We start from the raw sequence: 26,576 nt of genomic DNA on the forward strand, positions 1-26,576 counted from the left end.
AACCCTGGGAGAATCAACAACCTTTTCTCGTAAGAACCCTTTCTCATAAGAACCCTTTCTCAAAGCCTTCTCATAATAAACATTAGCAGTGCCCACTACTAAAATTATGTAGTGCACCTACCAAAATACTTGACATTGTCAAAAAAGATGGAGAAAATCTGGAACTTGAGGCAGAAAGAAACTCAGTAAAATGAAGGAGCTGATTCACATAAGCCTCCAGGCAATAAAAGCTTGACATGCATGTCCTTTTCTATCACATCCTCCCAGACACGCTCACGCACAAGTTACTTAGGAAAAGAAAATGAGACAGCATCAAATAACTAGATTCAATCAACAAAGCACCCCCCCAACCCCGTAAATCACTCGTGAGTGCTTCTCTGGTTAGACACCAAACGATTTCTATGTTTCGTGAAAGAAAAGGTTAATGTGAAAAAGCACCTCATGGATTAAGGTCTTCCTCATCAGAATGCGAATGGAAGGCAACTCTATCCTCAGTTTTGTTACCTGGAAAATAGGAACCATGTGTCTCCTGGAAGTAAAAATGTTCTAAAGTGTTTTTAGCTTTATATAAATATAGAATTACCTGATCCTGGGGTCATTTTAGTGCTTCAAGTCTATCAAAAATGCCTGAGAATGGTTCATTTTCAGCTTCAAACTTTAATTTGGATTTCACAAAATCCAAATTATTTTAAAAAGTAATTTAAGAAAGAGCCATAGTGAGGGCAGTACTTGAGGCAAAAGACAGTATAGAGCAGAGGCTGAGAGACCAGCCTCTCAAGTGTGTCTGCATTTGCAATTCCAGCTCTGGTATGCAATAGCTTTGTGATCATGGGCAAGTTACTGAACATCTGTAAAACATGGTATTGGGGGCTTCCCTGGTGGCACAGTGGTTAAGAATCCACCTGCCAATGCAGGGGACACGGGTTCGAGCCCTGGTCCAGGAAGATCCCACATGCTGCGGAGCAACTAAGCCCGTGCGCCACAACTACTGAGCCTGTGCTCTAGAGCCTGCGAGCCACAACTACTGAGCCTGCGCGCCGCAACTACTGAAGCCCGTACACCTAGAGCCTGTGCTTCGCAACAAGAGAAGCCACCGCAATGGGAAGCCCACACACTGCAACGAAGAGTAGCCCCCACTCGCCGCAACTAGAGAAAGCCCGCGTGCAGCAACAAAGACCCAACACAGCCAAAAAAAATAAAAATAAAATAAAATAAATAAATTTATAAAAAAAAAACAAAAAAAAACATGGTATTAATAGTACCTACACTTCATATGGTTGTTGTGAGGATTCGATGACTTAATGCATATAATGAGCTTAACACAGTACTTGGTAGATAGTAGACACCTATTAAACATTGGCTAGTGTTATATTGTTAATGAAGCAGACCAGAGACAAACAAGGTATTATGGGACATGGAAGAAGGTAACCTAATCCAGTACAGGGGGTGGTCGGGGAAGGTTTCTTGGAAGAAATGGTACCTGAGTTACATCTTAAAAACTGATGGACACTAGAGGAAGGGTACAAAACTGGAAGCAGGGAGATTAGTTAGGAAGTGGTTTAAAAGTCCAGGCTAGAGCTGAGCATTGAAACCAGGGCAGTGGTTGTAGGGATAACAAAGAGGTATAACCAGCAGGACTTGGCGATGACTGGCTGTGGGAGAAGGGAAATAAGGAGGGAGTGGGCAGATGCCAGTACTTGAACAAGTTGCTTATCCTCTCTAAACTTCAGTTTTCCTCATCCATAAAATGAAGATAATACCACCTACCTAACAGGATTACTATAAGAAGTAAATCAATTTTGTTTTAAAACACATAACATAGTGGCACATAGTAGACAATAAATGGAAACGCTCACTATTATTATAATTATTATGAGGTGGATGGACTTAGAGTCTGTCATACAGAGTGAAGTAAGTCAGAAAGAGAAAAACAAATAGCGTATGCTAGCACATGTATATGGAATCTAAAAAAAAAAAAATGGTACCGATGAACCTAGGGGCAGGACAGGAATAAAGACACAGACCTACTAGAGAATGGACTTGAGGATATGGGGAGGGGGAAGGGTAAGCTGTGACAAAGCGAGAGAGGGGCATGGACATATATACACTACCAAACGTAAAATAGATAGCTAGTGGGAAGCAGCCGCATAGCACAGGGAGATCAGCTGGGTGCTTTGTGACCACCTAGAGGGGTGGGATAGGGAGGGTGGGAGGGAGACGCAAGACGGAGGGGATATGGGGACATATGTATGCATATGGCTGATTCACTTTGTTGTACAACAGAAACTAACACAGTATTGTGAAGCAATTATACTCCAAAAGAGATCTATTAAAATTAATTAATTAATTAATAATTACAGCAGTCTTGGAACAGGCCCCTAGATGACGACTAAGCCAGGAGGCTCAGCGTCAGGAAGAGACTTACTCAATGATACACTATCTGCTTAGTGGCAGAGCCATGAATGAAGAGTCTATCTTCTGCTTCCTATTCCCTGATTGGTTTTTTTCCCACTATATTGGTTTAAGTGATTGGCTGGTGGATGCTCTTCTCCCAAAGATTATGATGAGATCACCCATGTGGTCAGCAGTCTTCTCCTTCCAGTGCCAGCAATGAATAGGATTCTACAACAGACTGGAAGCCTACTTCCTTCTACTCACTGTAAAAACTGCCCGTACTTCTTAACTTGATACTTTTTCTCCCACCTCTCTTTATTAAAAGAGAAAGCTCAGTGTACATAACTAACTTGAAGCCACCTTGCTATTTCTACAGATGTCTGGATTTTAACTGTATCACTTCCCAAGAGAACTAAATGGTATATAGTAGCTTCATTATGATCAGAACAAACACAGCTGGGCTCCTAAATGGTACAACTCCTCTAATGTCTCTCCTGGGCTTTAGCTTTGCTATTGCTATTTGATTTCTTTAAGGGATGTTTACTGCACTCAGTTGACAAACATGAGTAAAGCGTCTAATTCTGCGGACCAAAATCCAGCCCCTCTTAAAAGCAACACAGGTGAGGACAAAATAACTACATTTGAGAAAGGAGATGGGAGGCAACATTCAAGCCAAGTTGGCATCTGAGTGGTAGCAGAATATACCAACAATCAGTACCCAAAAGGATATTATTAGATCTGGGAATCCTGACTTTAGTGCTGTTAAAATAACTGAGGCTACTTATTTGAGTCCATTAAATAATCGGAAACTTGAATCTATTTGTTCAGACTAGGATTCTGATTCTAATAGAATCAGATTAGAGTGGAATGGAATCTTAGAGATTAGCTAGCCTTGTGGTTCTTAACTGTTTGGGGGTGCATAGACCCCCAAATCTGATTTAAGACACGTGCTCTCTCTCCAGAAAAAAAGTCACATACACAAAACATTTTATATACAATTTCAGGGGCTTTATGGACCCCCTCCAACCCATCCAGTTAAGGAACAACGTGCTAGTCAACTCACCTCTTTGGACAGACAAACTGCACTTCAGAAAGGTTAAATTGCCCATATTCCATTAAGAAGATAGCCCTATATTTTTAAACGTGACTTACACATAACAACCCTAATTTGTAATAGCCCCTTACATGAGTGAGTGTATAGTGTTGTTTGGTTTAATATGCAATTTTATATACACATCTTCATATTCTCCTAAATAATATAGACTGAACATGTAGCAGCTCCATTTTATAGATGAGAAACCCAAGCTTTAGAGACATTAAATAAAGTTCCACCAACGTGTGCTGAAAATCTACTACGTGTATCTACTCACCAACACCCAACTAGGAGGTAGAGATACAGAGATGAGCTCAAAGAAGATCCTCAAGGAGCTTCAGTTCAGTGAAAGGGACAGACATCCTCCTCTCCGATCCACATGATCGAATAAAGACACAGACCTACTAGAGAACGGACTTGAGGATACGGGGAGGGGGAAGGGTGAGCTGTGACAGGGCGAGAGAGAGGCATGGACGTATATACACTACCAAACGTAAGGTAGATAGCTAGTGGGAAGCAGCCGCATAGCACAGGGAGATCAGCTCAGTGCTTTGTGACCGCCTGGAGGGGTGGGATAGGGAGGGTGGGAGGGAGACGCAAGAGGGAAGAGATATGGGGACATATGTATATGTATAACTGATTCTCTCTTTTATAAAGCAGAAACTAACACACCATTGTAAAGCAATTATACCCCAATAAAGATGTTAAAAAAGAAAAAAAAGATCCCTGCTGGTTACAGGTCCCAGAGCTAGAAGAAAGATCAAGCTGGAACTGGAACCTACGTGTTCTGATTCCAAGGCCGGCGCTTCTCTGTGGGCTGAGCTTCCCAAGGGCCTTGCAATCAGATGAGGCTGAAGAATCATTCTTGGGAACACAGCTTCAGTCACACCAGGAATAAAACCGCCTAGCTCTTCAATTTTCAATAAATGCCGCTCTCAGTTAGTACATGCTCAATACACGCAAATTTGCTTTAGCACATGAAAATTAATTAGCCGTGACTCAAGTTAAACATGAGATAATTCAGTATGTAAACCTGAAACAGTTTCTTCCTACTAGTGACCATGTTACTATACTCAAATGTTCTCCCCCAACGCTTCTCCATTTTCCAATCTTGCTTCCTTTGTGTTTTGCTTTGGCTCTAACTGTTTATCTCTTTTCTTTCCTGCTATGCTGGTAACCAGAGCCTCTGAATGGCTGGGTAGAAAAAAAGGAAACAAAAGTGATTCGTAGAGAGCCCATACAACTTTATTGTAAGTACAAAGGCACATTTCTACTATGGTTTCACCGTCTGTATTAAAGATGTCTGGAAAAAGAATAAGTTGTGCAGACATTATTATAATGACACAGAGAGGACTGTTCAGGGACAGCTATATTTTAAATGTTTTTCTTCTTGTTCTTCTCCTCTCCCTGACCTCCCACTGCCAGCCACCCATTCCCTCACCCCCCTCATCCCATCCCCTAAAAGGTCCTGAGCATTTTTGAATCAAGATGAATTATTTCCCTTTTCAGAGTCTCTGGAGCTATATTTGTAGCACTGTATTTCAAATGATTTGCAGTATGCATGTTTAATTTGAATATAGCTCATTTTTCAGTACTGAATATATTTTAAGTTTGTTGAATTCTTTAATTTTTTAATGACCTCTGGAGGACAAAATTTTCTGTGGTAATATATCGATATAATGTAAGACACAGAAGAGTTCTGATGTATAAAACTGACTTCCACATAATTTTTCAGCATGGTATCTGTTATATCAAGTCAGACGTACCTACTGAAGGCTTAAATAATAGCAATAACTTAATGATAATAAGTTTATCATACATTTGTATGGCAATTAAAGCATTATCTTATTTTGGTCTCATAACTATTTGAGATTTAGAAAAGACTAAGATTATCCGCATTTTACAGACAAAGAAAATGAGGCTCAGGGCTTCCCTGGTGGCACAGTGGTTGGGAGTCCGCCTGCCGATGCAGAGGACACGGGTTCGTGCTCCGGTCCGGGAGGATCCCACATGCCGCGGAGCGGCTGGGCCCGTGAGCCATGGCCGCTGAGCCTGCGCGTCCGGAGCCTGTGCTCCGCAACGGGAGAGGCCACAACAGTGAGAGGCCCGTGTACCGCAAATAAAACAAACAAACAAACAAAAAAAGTCTGTAAGAAGATGAGGCTCAAACAGATTAAGTGGTTAGTTCAAGGTCACACAGCTTCCACATGTCAGAAGGGGGACAAGAAATCAAAGGTAAAAGTTTTTCACACGTGCTTAAACCCCTAAGATAAAAAATATCACAGCTCTCTCAACTTGACTTAAAAGTGCTAACAACGGCTTGTGAAAAATGAAAAGCCTTGAAGGAAGGCAGAATAAAATCTAAGAAGCAATCACTGATCTTTTATCTTCTAGACTTCAAGCCGAATCAAGTTCTTCAAAAAAAAACCCAATAAAGCCCAGACATTTTCATCATAACAAAATAAATAATTCAGTCAGCCTTTAGAGGACTCCTGCATTATGATTGGCTATTTGATATATTTGTGACTTAGCCGCCACTAAACTGATTAAAGCTAACCTCATTGACGCAGTTATGTCGACAGAGCCTTTGATGCTGACAGTTATGAATGGAAAGTGTAAATAACAATAAATAACCTGCAGCTTCCACATTTATTCCTAATGGAGGATTTAGCACTTTCAAAAGTTAAATGCCTGATAGGCTAAAAATTACAGCTTTGGTCTATCCGGCGTCAAAGAAACTGTTGAGATTCATCACTGTCCTCTCTTTAGGAAGATATCCACAGAGCCTCAGGTTCTTCCAGGCAGACAGGCAACTTTGATTTTAAAAAACTCAGACTCTCTGAGCTGCAAGCAGCTGTAGAAATTATCTGGTCTAACCCCACATTTTATATATGAGAAAACGAAAGCCCAGAGAAATGAGATTAATTGCCTAAGGTCATCCAGTGAGTCATGATGGAGTCAGAGCTACAAGCCATATCTTCTTACCCACAGTCCAATGCTCTTGTCACTCGACCACACAACAGGGAAAAATCTCCACCCAAGATACACAGGCAGTCTCTCTCTCTCTCTCTCTCTCTCTCTCTCTCTCTCTCTCTCTCTCACACACACACACACACACACACACACACACATACACATCAATTCCAAATTATAATGGACCTATAAAGATAATTGAATCCATATTCTCTGTGCTGAATTTCTACTGGTCTCAACAGAAACAGATCTGAGAAGGACTCTCAGATGTAAAATTATATGCAATTTTTCAAGTTCAAGTCCATCTCATGATTACAAATTAATGCCCTATTTTAAGGCACACCTGAAAATAACATGCACCCTCTCTGTTTTATCAATAGCGCTGCTTTTAATGTGTGCAGTATGATTCCATTTTTGTAAGGAAATCTACATGTGTGTATTTGAATATATGCAGAGAGAAAGGCAGAAAGCTTATGGTCATCTCTAGGTGTTAGAATTCTCAGTGGTATTTATATTCTGTTTTATAGTCACCAGTATTTACCAATTTCTCTTTCAAAACTAACACCTATAATTTATGTACTATCAATAGGATAGCAGAAAAGGAATAATATTAGAAATTTTATCATAAAATATTCAGACATATAAACTCTTGGTATTTTTCAGTCTCCAAATTAACTTCACAATCTCAACTCATGGTCAGCTAGGTTTATAACATAATATCTGCTCAATTAGAATTTCCCTCCTGGGAAACTGAAAAGACTTTGAACCTGGTAATCATCCCCTTCCATGTATATATTTGGTCTATAGAACAGGTAGGAAAATTTATTAAGTTACTGTCCCCAGAGGGCCTCTTATTCAAATTCAGGAGCGGCTAGCTCAACAAACAGGATGTTGTCTGGGAACATCTTCACTAGTCTGATTTGATGAAGGAAGGGATAGTTTAAGTAAGTGAAGTGTGACTGACAACTACTTTCCGAGAATAACAAACACCAGCGAACATTTATTGAGCACTTGCTGTATACTAGGCACTATGCTAAGTTAAGTTTTATATGCACCATATCATTTACTTCTCACAACAACTGTGTGTGGTTAGGTCCTATTATTTATTATCCCTGCTTTAGAGATGAGGAAATTGAGGCTTAGAGAGGTTAAGTGGGCTCCCCTAGGTAACGAGATTTATTCCAGAATCTATTCTCTTAAACAGTAGGCTACTTTTTATTATTTTTTCCATACCTAGAGTAACTCAAAATCACTACTAATAAAGTGTTTCCAAGTAGAGGTTCTATCAGGTTGGCTTTAATAAGCAAAGCTCATTGTAATTAGCAGCCCCAATAATAGGCTTGCTCAAGTCCTTCAAGCAAGTTAAACATGCCTTCCTACAAATCTTATATACACTGTTGATTTGTTTAGCAGATTCTTTCTTCATAAATGGGATGAAAGGAAACTTCAGTCCAAGTCAAATTATCACAATATTCAAATTAACAGAGCCACAGTTAATGAGTTCACTCAAGATCATTAATTTTTACAAAATATTTACCTCCTGCCATTTCGGCATTTATTGCTTGTATATTTGATGTACAGACATATGTTTGCATTATTACAGTTTTCATATAAAGGGCTTCTGACCACCTTCAGAATAAGAAGGAAAAGGCCAACTGTGGTCCTGCTTTATTGGGAGACATTTCTAACATAGTCTCTAAAGAACTAGGCTTTAACAATTTGTTCAAAACCTAGTCTAATGCCAAGTAAATATACAATAGAATAAAATGCTCAAGTTGGCATATGTAATTAACACTTCCAGTCAATGTTCTTAAACATCCCTCTCTCTTTCTTATGCCAAGTCTAATGGTCCAAAATGCTGGTGCCTGAATTAGTACCACTCCACCCCACTACCCGAAACAAATAAGCATAATTAGACTGCTTCTGTCTAGCTTCTCTCTCTTCTGTACATCATATAGCGAAAGCTCCAGATCAGTTCCTAGCTCCTTACTTTGACTAATTCAGGTCACCATCTCAACCCTCCCATGTCTACATTCACACAGAAGAGAAAATAACAGGAGTGCCACTAACTTTCAACTTGGAAATGCTTGAAAATACAATTATTGCACGTAAAGCACACTGAAATCCCTTGAGGAAAACTACAGTGTGTACAAACCGTAACTTATTATACCTTGAGAATATTGAATATTTCTATTATGGTCTTCATACGCCTAGAATTGTAGATATGGGCAAAGAATTAGAGTTCGGAGAGTCCAGTTCAGTGTTTCCTCTAAGTACCGACAGATTTCACGAGCAAGGAAATGACAGACCCACGTGTTCTTCTAACACTGTAGTGCCCACATTTTAACTAGGCCAAGAAAGAGAGGCCCTGTGCAATACGGCTAACTACTTATGGGAGTAATTTCACCATACAACTCTAGCAAATTTATTTCAGTTTCAGATATCACTTTCCCCATTAACTCAGGAGACCAAAGGAGCATAACCGCCTTCCTTTCATCCCTGTCAAACTCAGCAAGTTTCTCAGGAAGCAAATACTATTTAAATCATTTTCATATTTCTAAAATGCCTGTAAGACAAGCCCAGGGTCTAATTATGCCACTTAAATTTGTTGAAGATGTTTGGGTTTTTCTTTTTTTAATTTCAATACCGAAAGAGCCCAAGGGTTTAAAGCCCTAATAATCTAATAAACTTTGCTAAGTGAACATTGTAACAGATACGCCTGGATGGGATTTTGTAAATACCAGACAATTTCCCCTGATCTTTATCAGGGAAAAGAAGTCTAAATCTTTAGCAGGAAGAAATTAAATGTAGTGCAAAATAATAACATCTGGCCAGGTTGTGTTCGTCAGAGTAGCAGCTCCTTTAGATGTCAGGCTGAAAAGTACTAAAATGAACTCTGAAGGGGGTGTGTGCGATTCTTTATGAGGCAACAGGAAAGGCTGCTGCGCTGCTATAGAACACTCGGGGTACAATTAACTCGCCCTAGTATGTCCCTATAGAGAATCGCTTCACATCAATGGAATTTGAATCCTTATGCCAAATAAAATTTGGGGGCCATTCTTGGGGCATTTTGTTTATTTCTCCATTACTGTACAGATTCCTAAGAGCACTTTCTATTTCTCAAAACTCTCTATGATCATTTTTATCACTTCACAAATCTTATTTTTATCGTCAACCTCCAAGGGAGACAGTGTGGCTCAATGAAAAGAGCAATGACTTTGAAGTTAGAAAGTTAATGCTGCCACTTACTGGTTATGTGGCCTTGGGCAAATTGCTTAATGGCTCCTAGCTCCAGCTTCCATATCTGTGAAATGGGGATAATAATACCTAGCGGTATCACTACCATTAGGAAGATTAATCAAACCTAGCACATAGTAGACTCTCAGTAAACTTAGTTAACCTTGCTTCTCCTTCATGTAAGTGACCCAGATGAGTTCAAATGTCTAACCTCACCAACTTTCCAGAGGTCTCTGACCTTCAAGAAGGCTTAAATTATCTGAATATACACTATCTTTCCCTCCCATCAAAACAGAAACAAAAGCTCTCAAGGTTATATTTGAAATAATACGTGCATCATTAAGCCTCTTCTTTCACTATCAGCCATCTCTACCTTCTGGCAGAGATTGCCAGAAAGAACACACTTTGTTTTTCCACTAATGATTACTTTGATGCATGAGATACTTTGTCTTTCCTGCCACTGATTTTTTTTAAGCTGGCATTTAGAGGGATAATTCTGGTCATCTCACAATTTAAAAATAAAAGGTTTTCCCCCCAGAATGTGTACCACAAAACAATGCTAAACCACTGATTTATCTTATAGGCCAGTGTATCTGTTTCAAATGTTAATTGCTAGAAAGAGTACTGTTTTTCCAGTCCCCAGGAACAGGAGTGTGGACAGAAGGCTTTTGGGTTTCCCCCCACCTACTACTCTGTTGGACAGGAACAGGCGCCTTGGCCTCACTGAATGAGTTTCTTTAGCTACCCTTCAAGGGCTGGGGCATGTGGGAGTAAACACACACACTACATCAAAGAATAGTTCCAGGGCCCATTTTCCCAGCTGGGAAGGTGGGAAGGATGCCCAGAATCCATGCTCCACGCAAAGAGACTGGTTGCAGGTAACGTTTCACCACCCTCCCAGCACCTTTCCAGCTACCAGAGCACAGACTCCAGTGCAACTCTAGACCAAGATTATGTCCTAGTAAATGGTCAGAAAGTTCTCAAATCCAGGAGGAAAAAAGGCAATGCTGATAGCAGTAAACAGGAACTCATTCAGACTAGCGGTCAGTGTCAAAGACAACTGAACAACAACAATCATCCTTTAAACTTTTCAAAGCATTTTTATATACATTACCTCTTTTGATCCTCAGAAGCTCTGGCAAGTCGGCAGATCAGGTGTTATCTTACACATAAGAAAACAAACTCAGACACTTTATTACCGATTTTTACACAGATACTCTCAGAATAGGAAATAAAACACACGTCTGATTCATCTAAGGCTAACATCTATTAGGAAAGAGTCAAACAATATATTGGAAGCCAAAGGAAGATATCAACATATTTGACTGAAGGTTCTTTTAAACCACCATAAAAAATAAAAATTGAATTAACAAATCAGTAAAAGCAACCTATAACATATAAAATGGGTTAGCATCCTGAATATATAAAGAGCTCTTAAAAATCAATAAGAAAAGGGCATCTCAATAAGAACAATGAACAGCTAAATTTTTTTAAATGATGAAATAATATTAATGAGAAAAAACGCAAAATAAAAAGTACAAATGACCAACAAATTTTCATAATAAAAAAAGAGGGGACTTCCCTGGTAGCTCAGTGGTTAAGAATCTGCCTGCCAATGCAAGGGACATGGGTTCAAGCCCTGGTCTGGGGAGATCCCCCATGCCACGGAGCAACGAAGCCCGTGCGCCACAACTACGGAGCCTGCACTCTGGAGCCCGCGAGCCACAACTACTGAACCCCACGTGCCACAACTACTGAAGCCCGCGTGCCTAGAGCCCGTGCTCCACAACAAGAGAAGCCACTGCAATGAGAATCCCTCGCACTGCAATGAAGAGTAGCCCCCGCTTGCCACAACTAGAGAAAGCCCGTGCGCAGCAATGAAGACCCAATGCAGCCAAAAATAAATAAGTAAAAAAATAAATTTAAAAAAAAGAGTACTATTTCTTCACCTAAACTGGGGTTATTGTAAAAGGGCAAACAGCAAATGGTCAGGAAAATGGACATTCATACATTGCTAGTGGGAGTGAAAAGAGATACAACGTTACAGAAGTCAAACAGGCAATAAATGTGAGAAACCTTAAAAACTGCATAGCCTCTGACCCAGCAATTCCAGTTCCAGGAATTTATCCTGAGGAAATAATTAAAGATATGCATAAATATACTTACATGGACATTATTTATCTCACTATGGTCTACTGAAAGTAACCTAAATTTCTAACAATAGAAAGGGTTGGATTAATAACATATGAGACAACAGCATGACTAAGTAGTAGGTGGCCCCTAAATACTCTATTGTTATTATAGTATAGAAATTGTTACATGGAAAGATGGCTATAATATAGTACATGAAAAGGCAGTGTAATCCACTTTCTAAATATATATACACACACCTGCATATGTACAATACTGAACAAAAGTATGTAAGATTAGATACTAAAATGTTAACAGTAGTTATCCTCTGGGGGATAGAATGTGGGTCATTTTATTTTCTACTTTTTCATTTCTTTGTGTTTTTTTCATTTTATCTAATAAACATGTATACTCATTTGTATAGTAAAAACTTATTTAATAAAAACAATATCCTGAAACAAAGTTTGCTCTATTACATTCCATCTCAATGCACAAGCATTGATCCACTATCTAGAGACTTTTAAGATCTTATACCTGAGTAGATTTCAAAACCTAGAAACAAATGCTGTAAGCAACAGCTTATAACTTTTCTGTCCATTTGGTCATAGTGGTATCAGTAGTTATTGCAGAGGAAGTGGAAGAGATAGTAACCTGTTTCTATTAATACTACTTATTTTAATTGTGTATATGTATATGTGTGTGTGTGTGTGTGTGTGTGTGTGTGTGTATTCACTGAAACATTTACTGAGTGTCTACTATCTCATTGGGAGATACAGGGTTGAGGTAGAATACGCATAAGCCCTACCCTCAGAGAGATCATTCTCTAGTAAAGGAGACCCACGTTAATCAAATAACCATCATATATCACTACCAACTTGATAAGTGCTAGAAAGAAAAAACACAGGATCCCAGGAGAGGGAATACTGTAGAACCTGGTCTAATCTGATAATTACATTTCAGTTAATCAGGTCCAGTACTAATGCTAAAGAACTTCAACCAAAGGAGGGAAGCACGATAAACATCCTGATTTCATCATTTTTGTTCTCCTTCCTCTCCTAATCAACTCAATGAAATCAGAGTCTGCCATTGCTAGTTAGATCTAGAGGCTACGTTAACTCATTCAGACCACTAGAGGACCATGCAGAAAACATATACTATTTAGTCTTAAATATACACATAGACACAGAGAAAGAATGAAAACACACACAAATGTTATTAGCAGTTTTCTCTGAATGACAAGATTATGAGTGGGTATATTAGAGCATTTCAATATTAATTAAATTATATTAAAGCATGAAAAGCATTTTTAATTGTATATGTACCAGATATGTGACATTGAGTACCACAAAGCAGATATTATACTTCATATACAATTATGCTTATAAACGTATGAGAGGGAATAACAAAAACAATGGCTACCATGCATTTGGTTCCTATAGAGCAGCACAGGCCTGAGTTCTTCACAGTCCTCACTGGATTTAACCCTCTTTAATTCATGGCTCAGAGAGAAGTGAGTTGCTCTTGGTAACAAAGAGAGGAGATGGTAGAGCTGGAACTTAGACTCCAGTCTGCCTGAAGGCAGAGCGCATGCCCGTCTCACTATGCCCCTCTGCTTCTCCCCTAGATGTTTTGTCCTTTCAGAAGGGATGACTGTAACGCTAGCTAGGAAGTCCAGAAAGACTGGTATCTAGAAGGTAATTAATAATGTTTAAATTTTAATTTAAATTTAGAAAAAGATGTGCACTGATTTACCTAACTCCCTTACCGGCCCTTCTCTTTGATCAAAAGCCACGTCCGTCTGGAGAATTCATACAGGCAATCTCCTCCAAGAACCTCTACCCTCTAGTTGGAATTAATCTCTTCCAACCCCACAGGCATTTTGTTTTTTCACTTTGTCTCCTTCTTCTAAGAGGGCATTCAAACTGTGTAAGCTTTGAGCCTTAAAAAACCTGGATCCACCCCTATTCCCTCAGAAACCTGCTAAAATTTTTCTTGCCGCATTTCCCATAGGATGCCTTGTACCAAAATTACTCACGCATAAGTCTCAGTTTCTGAAATTTGAGCTACTTGAAGGTAGGCGTGAGGTATCTTTGAATCCCCTACAATAACCTGCCTTCAGACGTGCTAGGTACTTGCTCAGCAAATGCTTTTAGTTAAATATAATAGAATTCCCCTGCAAGAAAGCAAGCTAGAACTGGGGAGATTGTCTGTGACCATGAAACAAAATACACAGTGGCTATAAAACACATGGTGATTAAGGGCACAGGCCCTGGAGCTGTACATCCTGGGTTCAATTCCTGTCTCTGCCATTTATCTATTTGGCTGTGCAACTTTAGAAAACTTACTTCATCTCTCTAAGCCTCCACTTCCTCAGCAATAAAATGAGGCTAATAATAGTACCAACTTCACTGGGTTGTTGTGAGGTCTAAATGAGATAATACAAGTAAAACACTTCAGAACAGGACATTTTTCATTCCTCTCTCCCTGACATAAATACATATTCAGTGAGGAGGTTTCTGATTCTCACCCGAAGCCTTCAACTTTCTCTTCTCCACACCAGCTCCACGTCTTCTACCTATGCCACCAAGACTCATTCAAACCCAGCCCAAGTGACTCCAGAGCCTGCCCTCTTAAACTTACACTCCACTGCTGGACTGGAAAGCAAAGGAGCAGACTAAAGGCATGAAACCCCATTCGGCCTTTGCAGGTAGTCTAGATGTAAGCTGATGGGAGCCTGGAACTAAAATCAGAGAAACAGAGCTAGAAGGCAACGGCATGTGATCAGTGAGACAACTGAGGCCCAGGGAGGGCAAAGGGGAACAGAATGTAGGGAAAAGATGGGGAGGAGTATGAAGGAAGAAACAAGAGCCGGTGACTGACTGAAAGAGGAGACAGGGCAAAGCAGGAGTATGAGGGTGTGCCGCAGCCCCTGGAAGCATCTCACAGTCAATAGAAGGAAAGGTGTTTTTAATTTCTATGTTACCACTTCCAGCTTCGAGGAAAATTGTTTCTACCTCCACTCGATTGACAGGAGAATTCAAATCTCTCAAACATATGCTTCATTACTCAAATATCAGGTACTGCAATTCAGTGAGACAGAAAGAGGAGAAGGAACATATGTTTTCAGAAAGTAAACAAATCCCAGTGGGGGAGGGGTGGGGAATAATCACTGGGCAAAAGTGGTATTTTTCCTGGAAGCTTCTAGAGGGCAGGGACAATGTCCTTTAATTTGCTTTGTTGGGTCCACTAGTGAGAAGGTGGGCGATGATAATGGCAGCTATAGGGGGGAGTTCAGAGCCCTACTGAACCAAGGCGCACGCGCTGGGGTAAGGAGTTAATCTACATAATCTCCTCACCTCACTGTTGGCCCAAGAACACTCCACACCCGCCATTTTTGTAGGCTCTTTTTATTAAACAGTTTTCGGTCTAATGACTGACTTCTAAATCAATAGAGGGCACAGGAAGGGTTTACAACCCTCCCCAGCCTCTGGCTCTGGCTAAAGCCACAGAATTTTGAAACTGAATTAAATCCAGAAAGTTCTTAGTTTAAAACCAAAATAACTTTAAACACCCAGTTTCCAGTTGTTTTTCCAACAGCACTAATAATTAAAGAATCACATTTTTTATAACTTTGTAACCAAAATATCTCTTTGAGTCAACTCCATAAAAGTACACTAATTAAAGCCAGCATCTTCTGGCCTCTGATGAGAAATTCACCCTTTTATAATGGGATTACTAGAGCTTTGCTGTACAGATGAGTGGTTTGATTAATAATTTACATTTCTGAGGATATATAACCTCACTCATGGTCATGGTCTGCGTTCCTAAAATTCTCCTATTCAGTTTAATGTCATTATATTTGGCCCTGGCAAATGAATTAAGTTCTGATTAGACATCAATGTAATTATTTTCTCCCGTATACGTTATTTTCAAAAAAGAAAGGGTTGTGACGGAATGGCCGGCAGTTTGAGCCGAGGAGTTCAGTGGGGCTCAGCATGGGCAGGAGAACTGTCAGACTAGTCAAAAGGAAAAAAGCGTGAAATGGAGAAAAATTGCTCAGTACTCACTTAAAATCCCCACTACATTATAAAAACTAAATTAACAAATGATTGAATCTCAAAAACATGTTTATCAACATTCAAGCAATTATTCAGTCACATATTAACTGTGAAGGAAAAGAGCTCTGCTTGAATAGTGTCCCTAAACAGTTATTTCAAGCAGAAATGACTGGAGAAATTGCTCTGAGCTGATGGAAAAGGGTGCTCTAACCAAGGGTAATTTTATTTAGGGGGAGTGGGAGAGACAGGAATCTGACAGAAAAAAAGTAGAAGAACTGCCAAGAGCAGATGGAAACAGAAAATAAGGGAGCAGAGAAAGAGAAGACGCACAGCAACACTGCTTCCTCCCCCTTCATCTCCTCCAGAGACAGCAGGTAGGAGAAAGCCTTCCAACGCTGGATGAAGATAGCGCTTTTCTTCCTCTCTGCCATGATAGCGTGCACCAGAATATGCAACGAAAATATGGCCGGAACACAACAACGCCTTCGTGATCTAGCCTCTTGCTTGTGTGTAAAATATACCAGATAGGTATATTTGGAAGAGAAGCTTCAGGAAGCTGAAAAAAGGATTGCTCCTGGAAGTATTGATATTTCAAACAGCTCAGCTTCACATCTAAGAATGCATAAAATAAACCCCTCTTTCAAAGGGTCCTTTGCCTAAGTGCTCTCTCACCTGTGCACTGGAGCTGCTTCAACGTCATCTACATGGGGCAAAAGTTGTTGAATTACATCATGAAGTCCAGCTTTGTCTGGGATTATGTCTGTAATGGTAACACATCATTTACCTGGCCCCATGTGGGGTGAAGTGGTCCACAAAAATGAGCTGTCTAGATAATACAGTAACCACCCAAAGTCATAAAGGCCATAAACAGAGAACTAGAATTAGAACTTAGATTTTTCTGACTCCAAGTCCAGTGTTTCTTCCATTGCCTTGAAGCACCAAAAATATTTTTAGCCATTCAAAATGGAAATATTAACGGAAAAACAGTGAACATAACTTGATCTTTCCTTATCAATTCACAGCCATCACTAGGAACATTAGTTGTTGGATCTATTATAACATAGGGGCTACTGAGACAGGTAGGGATATACTCCTCTATAAAATGCCCCCAACTGCCACATTCAGTGAGTTCTTGAGTCACTTTTATGTCCTCCACTCTTACTGTCACTCGTTAGCTTCTTGCTGCTCATATGTACCTCCCTCTGGCAGTCTTTCAAAGCCCTTCTAGTTAACTGCTTATCTACTACCGGCTGGAAAACTAGAGAATCAAGCTCGTAAAGACTGTGCATAAATTCAGAACGGTAGTAGGCTCTGAACAAGGACCCAGGAGCTCTCAGATGAGACAAGTACATGAAGCAGGAGCTCCACGTCGTTTTAGGTGAACGGAGATGTTTTCTGCTTAACCACCATTTCTCCTCTCTGATAAAGAAAGTTCAAGTTGTGAGAGAGACAACTTCCAGAAAAGCGAAGTGTTGCTGCATTCTGAAGAGTCTGTTCTCACTCAAAGTCAGTGGTACCCTGGGGAAGACTGGAATCCTCCAACGTACAGAAAAAACCCGGACATACCCCAAATAGTTCCTGATGGTACAAGGTTGAAAGTTATAATGAAATTCTACAAGGAACACAGAACTCAAGGTTCGAAAGTGTAGAGGTGGTGGAGATATGATGAAAAACTCAGAATTCTATCCCATTTTTCTTCTCAAGGACCACAAATCCTACAATTTCTTAATTTTGTTTTACTTCAAGCACACTAAGAACAGGAAAACCATGTCACATGATGGCTTGGAAGAAGCTGTGGCATCAATGAGTTTCCTCATCTGTAAAATGGAGATAATTACAGTATGAACCTCATAGAGCTGCTGGGAAAATTAAATGAGATAATTATGTAAAAGTAAGCATCATATAGTAGGCACTTAATATAACTGTCACTATTATCATCATCATCATCATCATTATTAGGTAGGGGAGAAGAAAAAGAGAGAAGAAAATCTACTTTCAGCGAAGTTTTTCAAAAAAGAATTAATTAAGCAGAAACAAAAAACGATTGTGCTGCCCCATTTTACTAAGCGCATCAAAGTAAATTAAGTTTAGGAAACGAGGCAATGCAAAGATTGAAAATAGAGAACAACTTTTTTAAATGCTTCAATCATTATCAAGACAACATTAGCAATAGAGCACTCCAACTACTGTAGCAAAGGTTCCCAGGCTCATTTATGAGGGCAAAGGCTTCCTGCAAACGAAGACATAAACTCCAAATCGAGGCAGTAAGGATTGCTCGTGAAACTGTGCACATATTTGCAGAAAGCACTCACTGCTTAATACCCCCAATGTGAACTAGTGAAGGAACCCTAAAGAGATTGTGGATCTAGGCCAATATCAAGATGAGCTATCTTCAATTTCACGTGGTGAAAACAGCTCACATCAAATTTCATAGGAGTTAAGTACTGGAGCAATTTTCTCAACAATTTGTTCTACCAGAATCTTGGGGAGGGGGTGTATTTTAGGGAAAAAGCAACTGTGTCCGCCAATTAAATTCATTGGACTACTAAGTAGTTATAAGAAAAAAGTGGATACTCTCTTTTTCTCAGCAATCAGTAATACATCATCTTGTAGCAGTCCCTGATTTTAGTCTTGTCTCTCCAGACAAGGAGACAATCCTACAGAAAGGATTTGGGGCAGTGTCTCTACAAACATGGCATAATTGCCTTGAGGTCTGGGACCATGTTTTATTTGGTTCTTATGGGGTTTATTTTTTCTAAGAGCGAAGCAGGAAAAGAATAAGAAGAGAGAATGAGACAAGATAAAGAATGAGTACATATGGTGACAAGGTAGAAGGCACCGGCAATGAGTTCAGACATTAGTTGTCTCCGTGTTCCTTTGCTAGGGTTGTCCTTCTGCCTGCCCCCACAATTTAAGAAATAATATATTTATATGTATGTGTGTGTGTGTGTGTGTGTGCGTGTGTATGAGAGAAACAGAGAACGAGTAGGTGCTGCCCCCCTACTCCCTACCCTCTGTTCACATGACAAGCGTTCAGCTTCCATTCTATAGCAGCCATATCTGGAAGCTAATCCAATCAAAATCTTGTCAAAACTTCCTTTCTCTCTTAGTCTTATGCTGTTCCAGAACTAGAAAACACAACATGCAAAATGCAGAACTGGACAGAGATGTGAATGCTGACATGCAAGGCCCTCAGATAGACAGCCACGTCAGCTACTCTTCACGCTAGAATACCAGCGTGATCACTCCACCACCCCCATCCAGCCAGGCAATGGTAAGATAACATCTGTGGGCTTGGTTATTCTGGGAATGAAACAAATCACAAATACTCCATTCTAGAAAAGCCCCTCCACAGCCCATAGAGTAAGATTCAGCCCTCCACTTCAACTAGATCCTCATGTCACATCACTTCTTATCACCCTACTTTCAGCTAGTAGCTCAGCTCCAAAAATCAATCTAAGAAGTACATGAATGGTACATGTATTTTTAAAATGAGCTTAAATTATTCATTCTTTTGCCAAATTGTTAGTCTCAACAAACTCTTCACAAGAGTCTGACTGCATAAATAGGTTAACAAATACTTCAAGCTTCTGTATTATACTTCATATAATCAACCCAACATCCCGAGGCTTTGACCCAAGAAACTGTTGTGAATGTATGTTTTATTAGCTAATTTGAATAATTTTCTCAGCTTATTCTAAGTATTTCATTATAATATGCAAAAGAAACTATAATCAACCCACCTTACAATTCAAACAGGTTAATTCTTATAAAGGTGCCAATTCTCTCCTTATGGGACAAGAAAAAGGCAGCTGATTCCACCTGCTTAAGGAAGGATAGAAGAAAGCCCCAATATCCATAATTAACTTTCTTTCACAGGAAGTGGCATAACGAGGTAGTTAAAAGCATACACTCTGAGAGCCAGGCCAACTGGGTTGAAATCCTACTTTCCCCATTTATTAGTTGTGTGACCTTGGGCAAGGTACTTAACCATTCTGTGCCTTGAGTTTTCATCCATAAAATGGGGAAACTAATAATACTACTTACTTCATAGGGTTTATTGTGAGGATTAAATGAATTAATATATGTAAAACACTTAAAAGAGTACCTAGCACATAATGCTATATAAGTGTTTGCTCTCACCACTACCATCATCCTCCTAGCTGGGTCTCTGAATCAAGGGAGATACTCCCCATCCAGCTATGACAGTCCTACAAGTTAATAAGGAGAAATGTAATTTCCTACCCATTCTGGTAACACCACAACAGCTATCTTTTACAGTCGTACACAGGTATATTAAGGACTGAGACTCAGAAAAAGAGAAAGGATAATCACTCACACAAATGAGAAAATGTAGGGCCATTAAGCCAGTTTTTCCCTCTTAGATGGAAATAGTCCCAGTGGTCAGAAAGAGCTTGTGCATGTTCTACAAATATCCAACTAACTCCTGGAGAAAACTGGTATTTAAGTAAACATTTTTGTTTTTTAAACAAGTTTTATGGGCTAGTGGAGGGAAAGTACCATTTATTCTTTCTTCAGAGATTTCATCCTTTACATACAGGTAAACAGAATGTCCTTAGACAATGATTTTTGACAATACCCACCTTTCCAAAGATTGTAATGCAGCTTCTCTAAAAACCATGTTTTTCCTTAACCAGACTCTCTCACTGGGAGGTTTGTTGTTTTTTTTTTAATTTTAATTTTTATTTATTTTTTGGCTGTGTTGGGTCTTCATTGCTGCATGCGGGCTTTCTCTAGTTGCGGCGAGCTGGGGCTACTCTTCGGTGCCATGCGTGGACTTCTCACTGCAGTGGCTTCTCTTGTTGCAGAGCACAGGCTCTAGGCATGCGGGCTTCTCTTGTTGCAGAGCACAGGCTCTAGTTGTGGCTTGAGGGGTCAGTAGCTGTGGCGCACGGGCTTAGTTTCTCCACAGCATATGGAATCTTCCCGGACCAAGGATCGAACCCGTGTCCCCTGCATAGGCAGGCGGATTCGCAACCACTGCACCACCAGGGAAGTCCCTCACTGGGAGGTTTTTATGACAAGTATTAATGTTGGAATGGTAATTTATAAATTATACTTAGCATTTGAAAGCCCAGTGCCCAAATAATGATGCCATTGAGCAGCACATCTCAAATGATCCCCAGAACTCACCTTGGAAAACTGCAGCATTCTGAATAATTAAGAACTTGAGCTCCATACTTGCAGACTGAAGCAGTTGTTCCATGTTCAATCGTGCTGTTAGTTGGTATTTTTCTTCCATCTTTCTTGAGCAGCATGTTGGGCCCTTGGGGAGACATACTTGCAAATCTGATCCTGAAACAAACAAGTTTTTCATGTTTCAGTAAGCACAGTGTCTCACACACACACACACACACACACACACGAGGCAAACAAGGCAAAACAATGCATTTCTTGTAAAACACAGTAAAATCTTGATTATCCAAAATCAGCGTTTACCTTAACTAATCCCTGCTTTCTCCCTATTATCTTTATGACTGATTCTTTTTGAATAACTGTAAGAATTAATTGCCTAGGTTTGACTCATAAATGCTGTATAAACTAATTTATAGCACAAAGTATACGTCACTGAACACCAGTATTTAATTTGTCTGTTAAAAGACCAATCTTCACTCCTACAATTTCTTTTTCTTGATTATAATTTATGAATGAAAACACAAGCAAGAAGCCACTTTCAAACTTCCAGTTATGATTTCCTAATGAAATGTATGTCTGGGCAATCCAATGTTGCCAACATTAACATTCAACCACCCAAATCCCTTACAACTCAACAATTCTAGCTCTAGCACAAATGCCAACCTCCCGCTCCTCTGAATTCCTGAGCTCCCTTATGATGCAGAATGCTTTTTTATTTCTGTATCTCGATAAAGATTTGCCAAATGAATAATCTTCTTGATTATCCCAAAGTTAGGGAATCAGAACCTCTTCTCAGTCCTCAACCAATGTGACCCTTTGCAGTCCTCACAGTTAACCAATCCCTCCTTAAAACACTCCCCCCGCCTTGCTTTAGTGAATCTACCCAGTTCACTAAACCTATCCACACACACCCCATACACCGCCCCCCCACTGCTATGGCTATTCTTATATATATATATATTTTTTTTTAAATATTTACTTATTTAATTTATTTATTTTGGCTGCGCTGGGTCTTCACTGCTGCACACAGGTTCTTTTAGTTGTGGCATGCAGACCCTTAGTTGTGGCATGCAGGTGGGATCTAGTTCCCTGACCAGGGATAGAACCCAGGCCCCCTGCATTGGGAGCGTGGAGTCCTACCCGCTGGACCACCAGGGAAGTCCCACTATGGCTATTCTTATCTATCTTTTCTTGCTTCCTCTTCGTCTGCCGATCACATAAATGTTGTTGACCCTCTTTCTCATTCTACATCTCTGCCCAACCCCAATGATCTTACCTAACCCCTGTGATTGCTGAACTCTCTAATCCTGCCTTCACCGTTCTTCTGAGCTCCAAAATCCCACATTTTCAACTACTCTGTGGGAATCTCAGATTCAGCAGACCCCAAACTGAACTCAATATGTCCCATACGAACACACAAGTTCCATCTCCTGTATTCCGTACCTCAGTTAATGATTATCATCTACCAGGTTTCCCCATAAAAAAAACCCCTTTTTGTTGTTTTCAGCTCTTCGCTGGTGACTCAACACACTTCTGTATCCGTGGAAGTCATCAGCATATAAAAGAAAATTGAAGCCATGGGAGTAGGTGAGAGTCATTCAACAAATATTTTATTGGGTATCCACTATCTGACAAGCACTGTGGATACAGCAGTCTGTAAGGTCCCTGCCCTCGTGGAGCTTATATTCTGGGAGACAACAAACTACATATGTAAGGTCAAGCAGTGATAAGTACTACAGAGAAAATAAAACTAAGTAAGGAAGGGAAAACAAACTGTGGTATACACACACAATGGAATACTACTCAGCCATAAAAAGAAATAAACTATTGATACATGCCACCACATGGATGAACCCCGAAAACATTATGCTCGGTGAAAGAAACCAAATTTTAAAAATTACATACTGTATGGTTCCAGCTAGAAAGGGAAAGTTAATCTATGGTGACAGAAAGCAGTTCAGCGGTTGTTGGCGGAGATGAAGCAGTTCAGCAGGTGAGAGTGAGGAAATTTGGAGGAGTGATAGATATGTTCATTATTTTGATTGTGATGATTGTTTCATGGCTGTAAACATGTATCAAATTTATCAAACTGCACCCTTAAAATATGTATAGCTTATGGTATGTCAATTATACCTCAATATAGCTGCTGTTTTCTAATGTTTAAAAGTAAGGTAGATAGGGAATGTGGTGATTGCAGGGACGCTTCTATTTATGTAGGGTAATCAGGGATGGCTTCTTTCATAAGGCGACATTTGAGGAGAAATGAGGGAAGCAATGGAGAGTCCCAAGATTTTATATCCTCTACCAATACTAGCAAATATTAGGGCTCAATGCATATTTAAGTCCAATCTCCTTCTTCTTCTGTAACTCCTGTTTTACTCAAACTTTCCCTTCAATAAGCATTTGTTGAGCTCTTCTGTGGTGGCCATGAAAACGTGCATCTCAGACCTCCTACCACAGGGAGTATAACTGCCGAACGGTCCCAGCGGCTGTGCTCTAAATTCAACGCCATGTTGTGCCCAGGCCACGATCCCTAGGGGCTGCTCCCAGCCAATGACAGCATGGCAAAGATGCCAAGTCCTGTGAGACACAGGACTTTGCTGACAAGGCATTTTGGCTTGAGGACTCCCCACTGACCCTGACAAAACTTTCTTAAAACTGTACTGCAGTTTACATTCTCTCTACTCAACCTTCCTTCCTTCCCTCTCTCCTCCAAAGGGGTCAGACCTACACCACAGTCGAACAGCTCATTTCCTTCCCAAGTGTTTTCCCCAAGAAACTTCTTGCACATCTAGTGCTATATTGGCATCTGCTTCTCAGAGGACCCAGTGTAACATATCTTCTGTGTGCCAAGCACTGTGCTACATGGTAGAGGTACAGCTTTCAACAAGAGACACATGGTCCTTATCCCAAGGAGCACACTGTCTAGAGGGGTTAACAGAGATGAATACCTAGTGCATATAACTGGGTGGGATAAAGCGACATAGTTATCTAGGATGACAAAACATGTATATGGGATATCCCCCCAAGGGTGGACACCCCCAAAGTTCCATAAAGTCCTCGGCAAAGTAAGCTTTCATAATAAACATCAAATCTTACTGAAGTGAGGCTAGAAAGCATATTCAGACGTTTTAGACAGCTTTTCAATGACTGAGGTGTTTGTTTTTTTTTTTAAAAAGGTGGGGGGAACTAGTTAGCCCTAAGTTACCAGAAAATTTACTTTTGTTACAATCTCTGATTTCCCTAGGAATTCCAGTTATCATGGCCCTAATGTATGTGTCCAAGTTTTCTTCATTGAGGAATGAAATTCATCAAGTTCAACCTCACAAGACGTCACTGCTGGAGTCCACAGTATTGACTCCAAGCTCTCTGCTTCCTCCTCCTTAAGGGAGCTGCTGACAAAAGTAGTAAAGGAGAGCATGGATAACGTGTATCACCAAACCTAACGCAGCACTGCAGTTTGTAGTACTGGATGCAAAGGTGATGTTTAATGTGTCAAAACACAATTTGGGGTCTGGAGACGCAGAGTTCAGATTTATCTCCTATAAATGTCAATCTCATATACGAGCCTTAAACCGATTTTAACTAGGGTCTAAGCTCAAAGCCTTTATGATTATCTTCAGAAAAAGAAAAAAAACAGAGCTAGTTCTAGCTCACTGTGTTCTTTCTACGTGAGGTTACAAAATGTAATGCCATTCTAGAAGTAGAAACTGACTCAGTTTATTGGACCAAGTAGGGAAAGAGTCCCCTTGGGGACAAGTGGCTAATCTAGATTTAAACAAGGGTAGTTGGGACACATGTGTAGATATGAAAAATCCTATATAGCAGGTACTTTCCAAACACCAGTTTATTTTCTTAGTATACTGATGCCTAAATAGTGTGTGGTTTAAAATGCCTGTATTTGCATACATTCATAAAATCAAATGTTATAGATAAAATTCTTTGTGTTGCTAAATTTCCATTGGTGATGATTTCCAGTTTTCAAGAATGGTAGGGTTTATTTGGCAGGGTGGCTCTTGGTACTGTTCTAACTCCCACCAGCTCTAGCTAGTGGGAGTTAAAAATAATAGGGCTCAGATCTTTTCTTTGTGAAGCGCTGTGAGTTGCTTACATCTTAGAAGGTAACAAACTGCCACTCAATGTACCAACAGAAGCCCAGGAATGACTCTTTAAATGACCATGACGCCAGTTTGGTTTGCCTTAATATGATAATTCATGAAGTAACTTAGAGCATGCATAGGGGTACCCCCCTTCCCTGAGGTGGTCAAGTCTCATCATTGTATAAACTCCTACGACCTCAGGAGTTCGGTTAGCCAAAATCTTTAAAGGACTAAAACCTCAAATGAGAACTTATGGGAAAACATGTCAGATGTCATGAAGAAAGGTACGTGTTATATCCAAATATAAGAAATGTATATATAGCAATATTTATCCTCCCACCAACTTATCACAGCCTGGTTAATCAATAAACCAGTATAACTGATCTGGGGGCTAAGAGTTAGCTATAGATTTGAGGAAATAAAACATCTATAAACTGATAAGAATTCACGATTTCTGATAAGAATTCACGATTTCCAAACCAGGAAGGAGAGAAATAAATGCCCAAGGGAAAAACATTTTGTTTTAAGTAAATTTCATATAACTCACAGGCCAGCTTAAAATAAGCCTCAGTACATGATAGCATAAGGAACAAAGTGGGCCAGGAGAGCTAGACACACCTAAATGAAATGACAAAAATGAAATATAACCATTTTAATGCATGAACATGCCCATGAAAGAAACAAGACAGAAAGAACACACAAAACAGAAAGAAAGAGAGAAAGAATTTAGAGGGGAATCCTTATCAACAAAACAAAGAATTACTCTGGGCACCAAATCCCAAGTGGGATGAATAAAAAGTAGAACCGAGGGCAAATGACTAAGGAGGTACACTGAGAACTGGTACATACTTGTGTGAATAAAAGCAGAAAGGCCAATTCAAGAAATAAGATGTAACTTACAAAAGACATAGTAAGTAGCAAAGCATTCTTTAAGTATGTCAGGAACAAAAGAAGGTTAAGGGAAAATAGCTCCTTTATTAGATGGGAAGGAAAAGTAATCACGGACCACACTCGGCAAAGAGATGCTCACATTTTTTTTTTTTTTGTAAAAATGGAACTCAGCTGGGAAATGGGAATAGAGACAAGCACTATAGCCTGGGATGGAGATAAGGAGAAGACTTAGCAATTGACTATTCGAATGAGTCAGAAAGGTTCAACTCTTTAGGGCTTAATAAGTTGCATTCCCAGATGCTAAAAAAATAAAATAAAATAACTGAAGTCATTACAGGGCTGCTAGTTCCCATTTATTCTGGAGGGTTAAAAAGTACCTTCATACTATAATCTCCTCTCCTAGATTTTTAGTTCCTGAAGAGCAGAGAATGACTCCCATCTCCTTTGGGATGCCCCGGCGATCTCAGGCAGCCCTGTGCATGTAGTGGTGCATTAATGAGGGCTGCAGACTGAGAACACAGAAAGAACACTTTCTGTCTGATC

At 39.9% G+C, this 26,576-nt stretch overlaps 1 protein-coding gene across 1 annotated transcript in view; it reads right to left on the reverse strand.

Moving 5' to 3' along the window:
- The window catches only part of GPC3 (glypican 3), a 444,101-nt gene that overhangs the window by 392,339 nt on the left and 25,186 nt on the right, over positions 1–26,576 (reverse strand). Inside the window, exon 2 of the mRNA XM_079911642.1 lies at positions 21,040–21,201. Within this exon, the coding sequence (XP_079767768.1) occupies positions 21,040–21,201 (162 nt within the window). The remainder of the gene's footprint in view (positions 1–21,039; positions 21,202–26,576) is intronic.

The sequence above is a fragment of the Stenella coeruleoalba genome (genome assembly GCF_951394435.1).
Source record: "Stenella coeruleoalba genome assembly, chromosome: X".
NCBI lineage: Eukaryota > Metazoa > Chordata > Mammalia > Artiodactyla > Delphinidae > Stenella > Stenella coeruleoalba.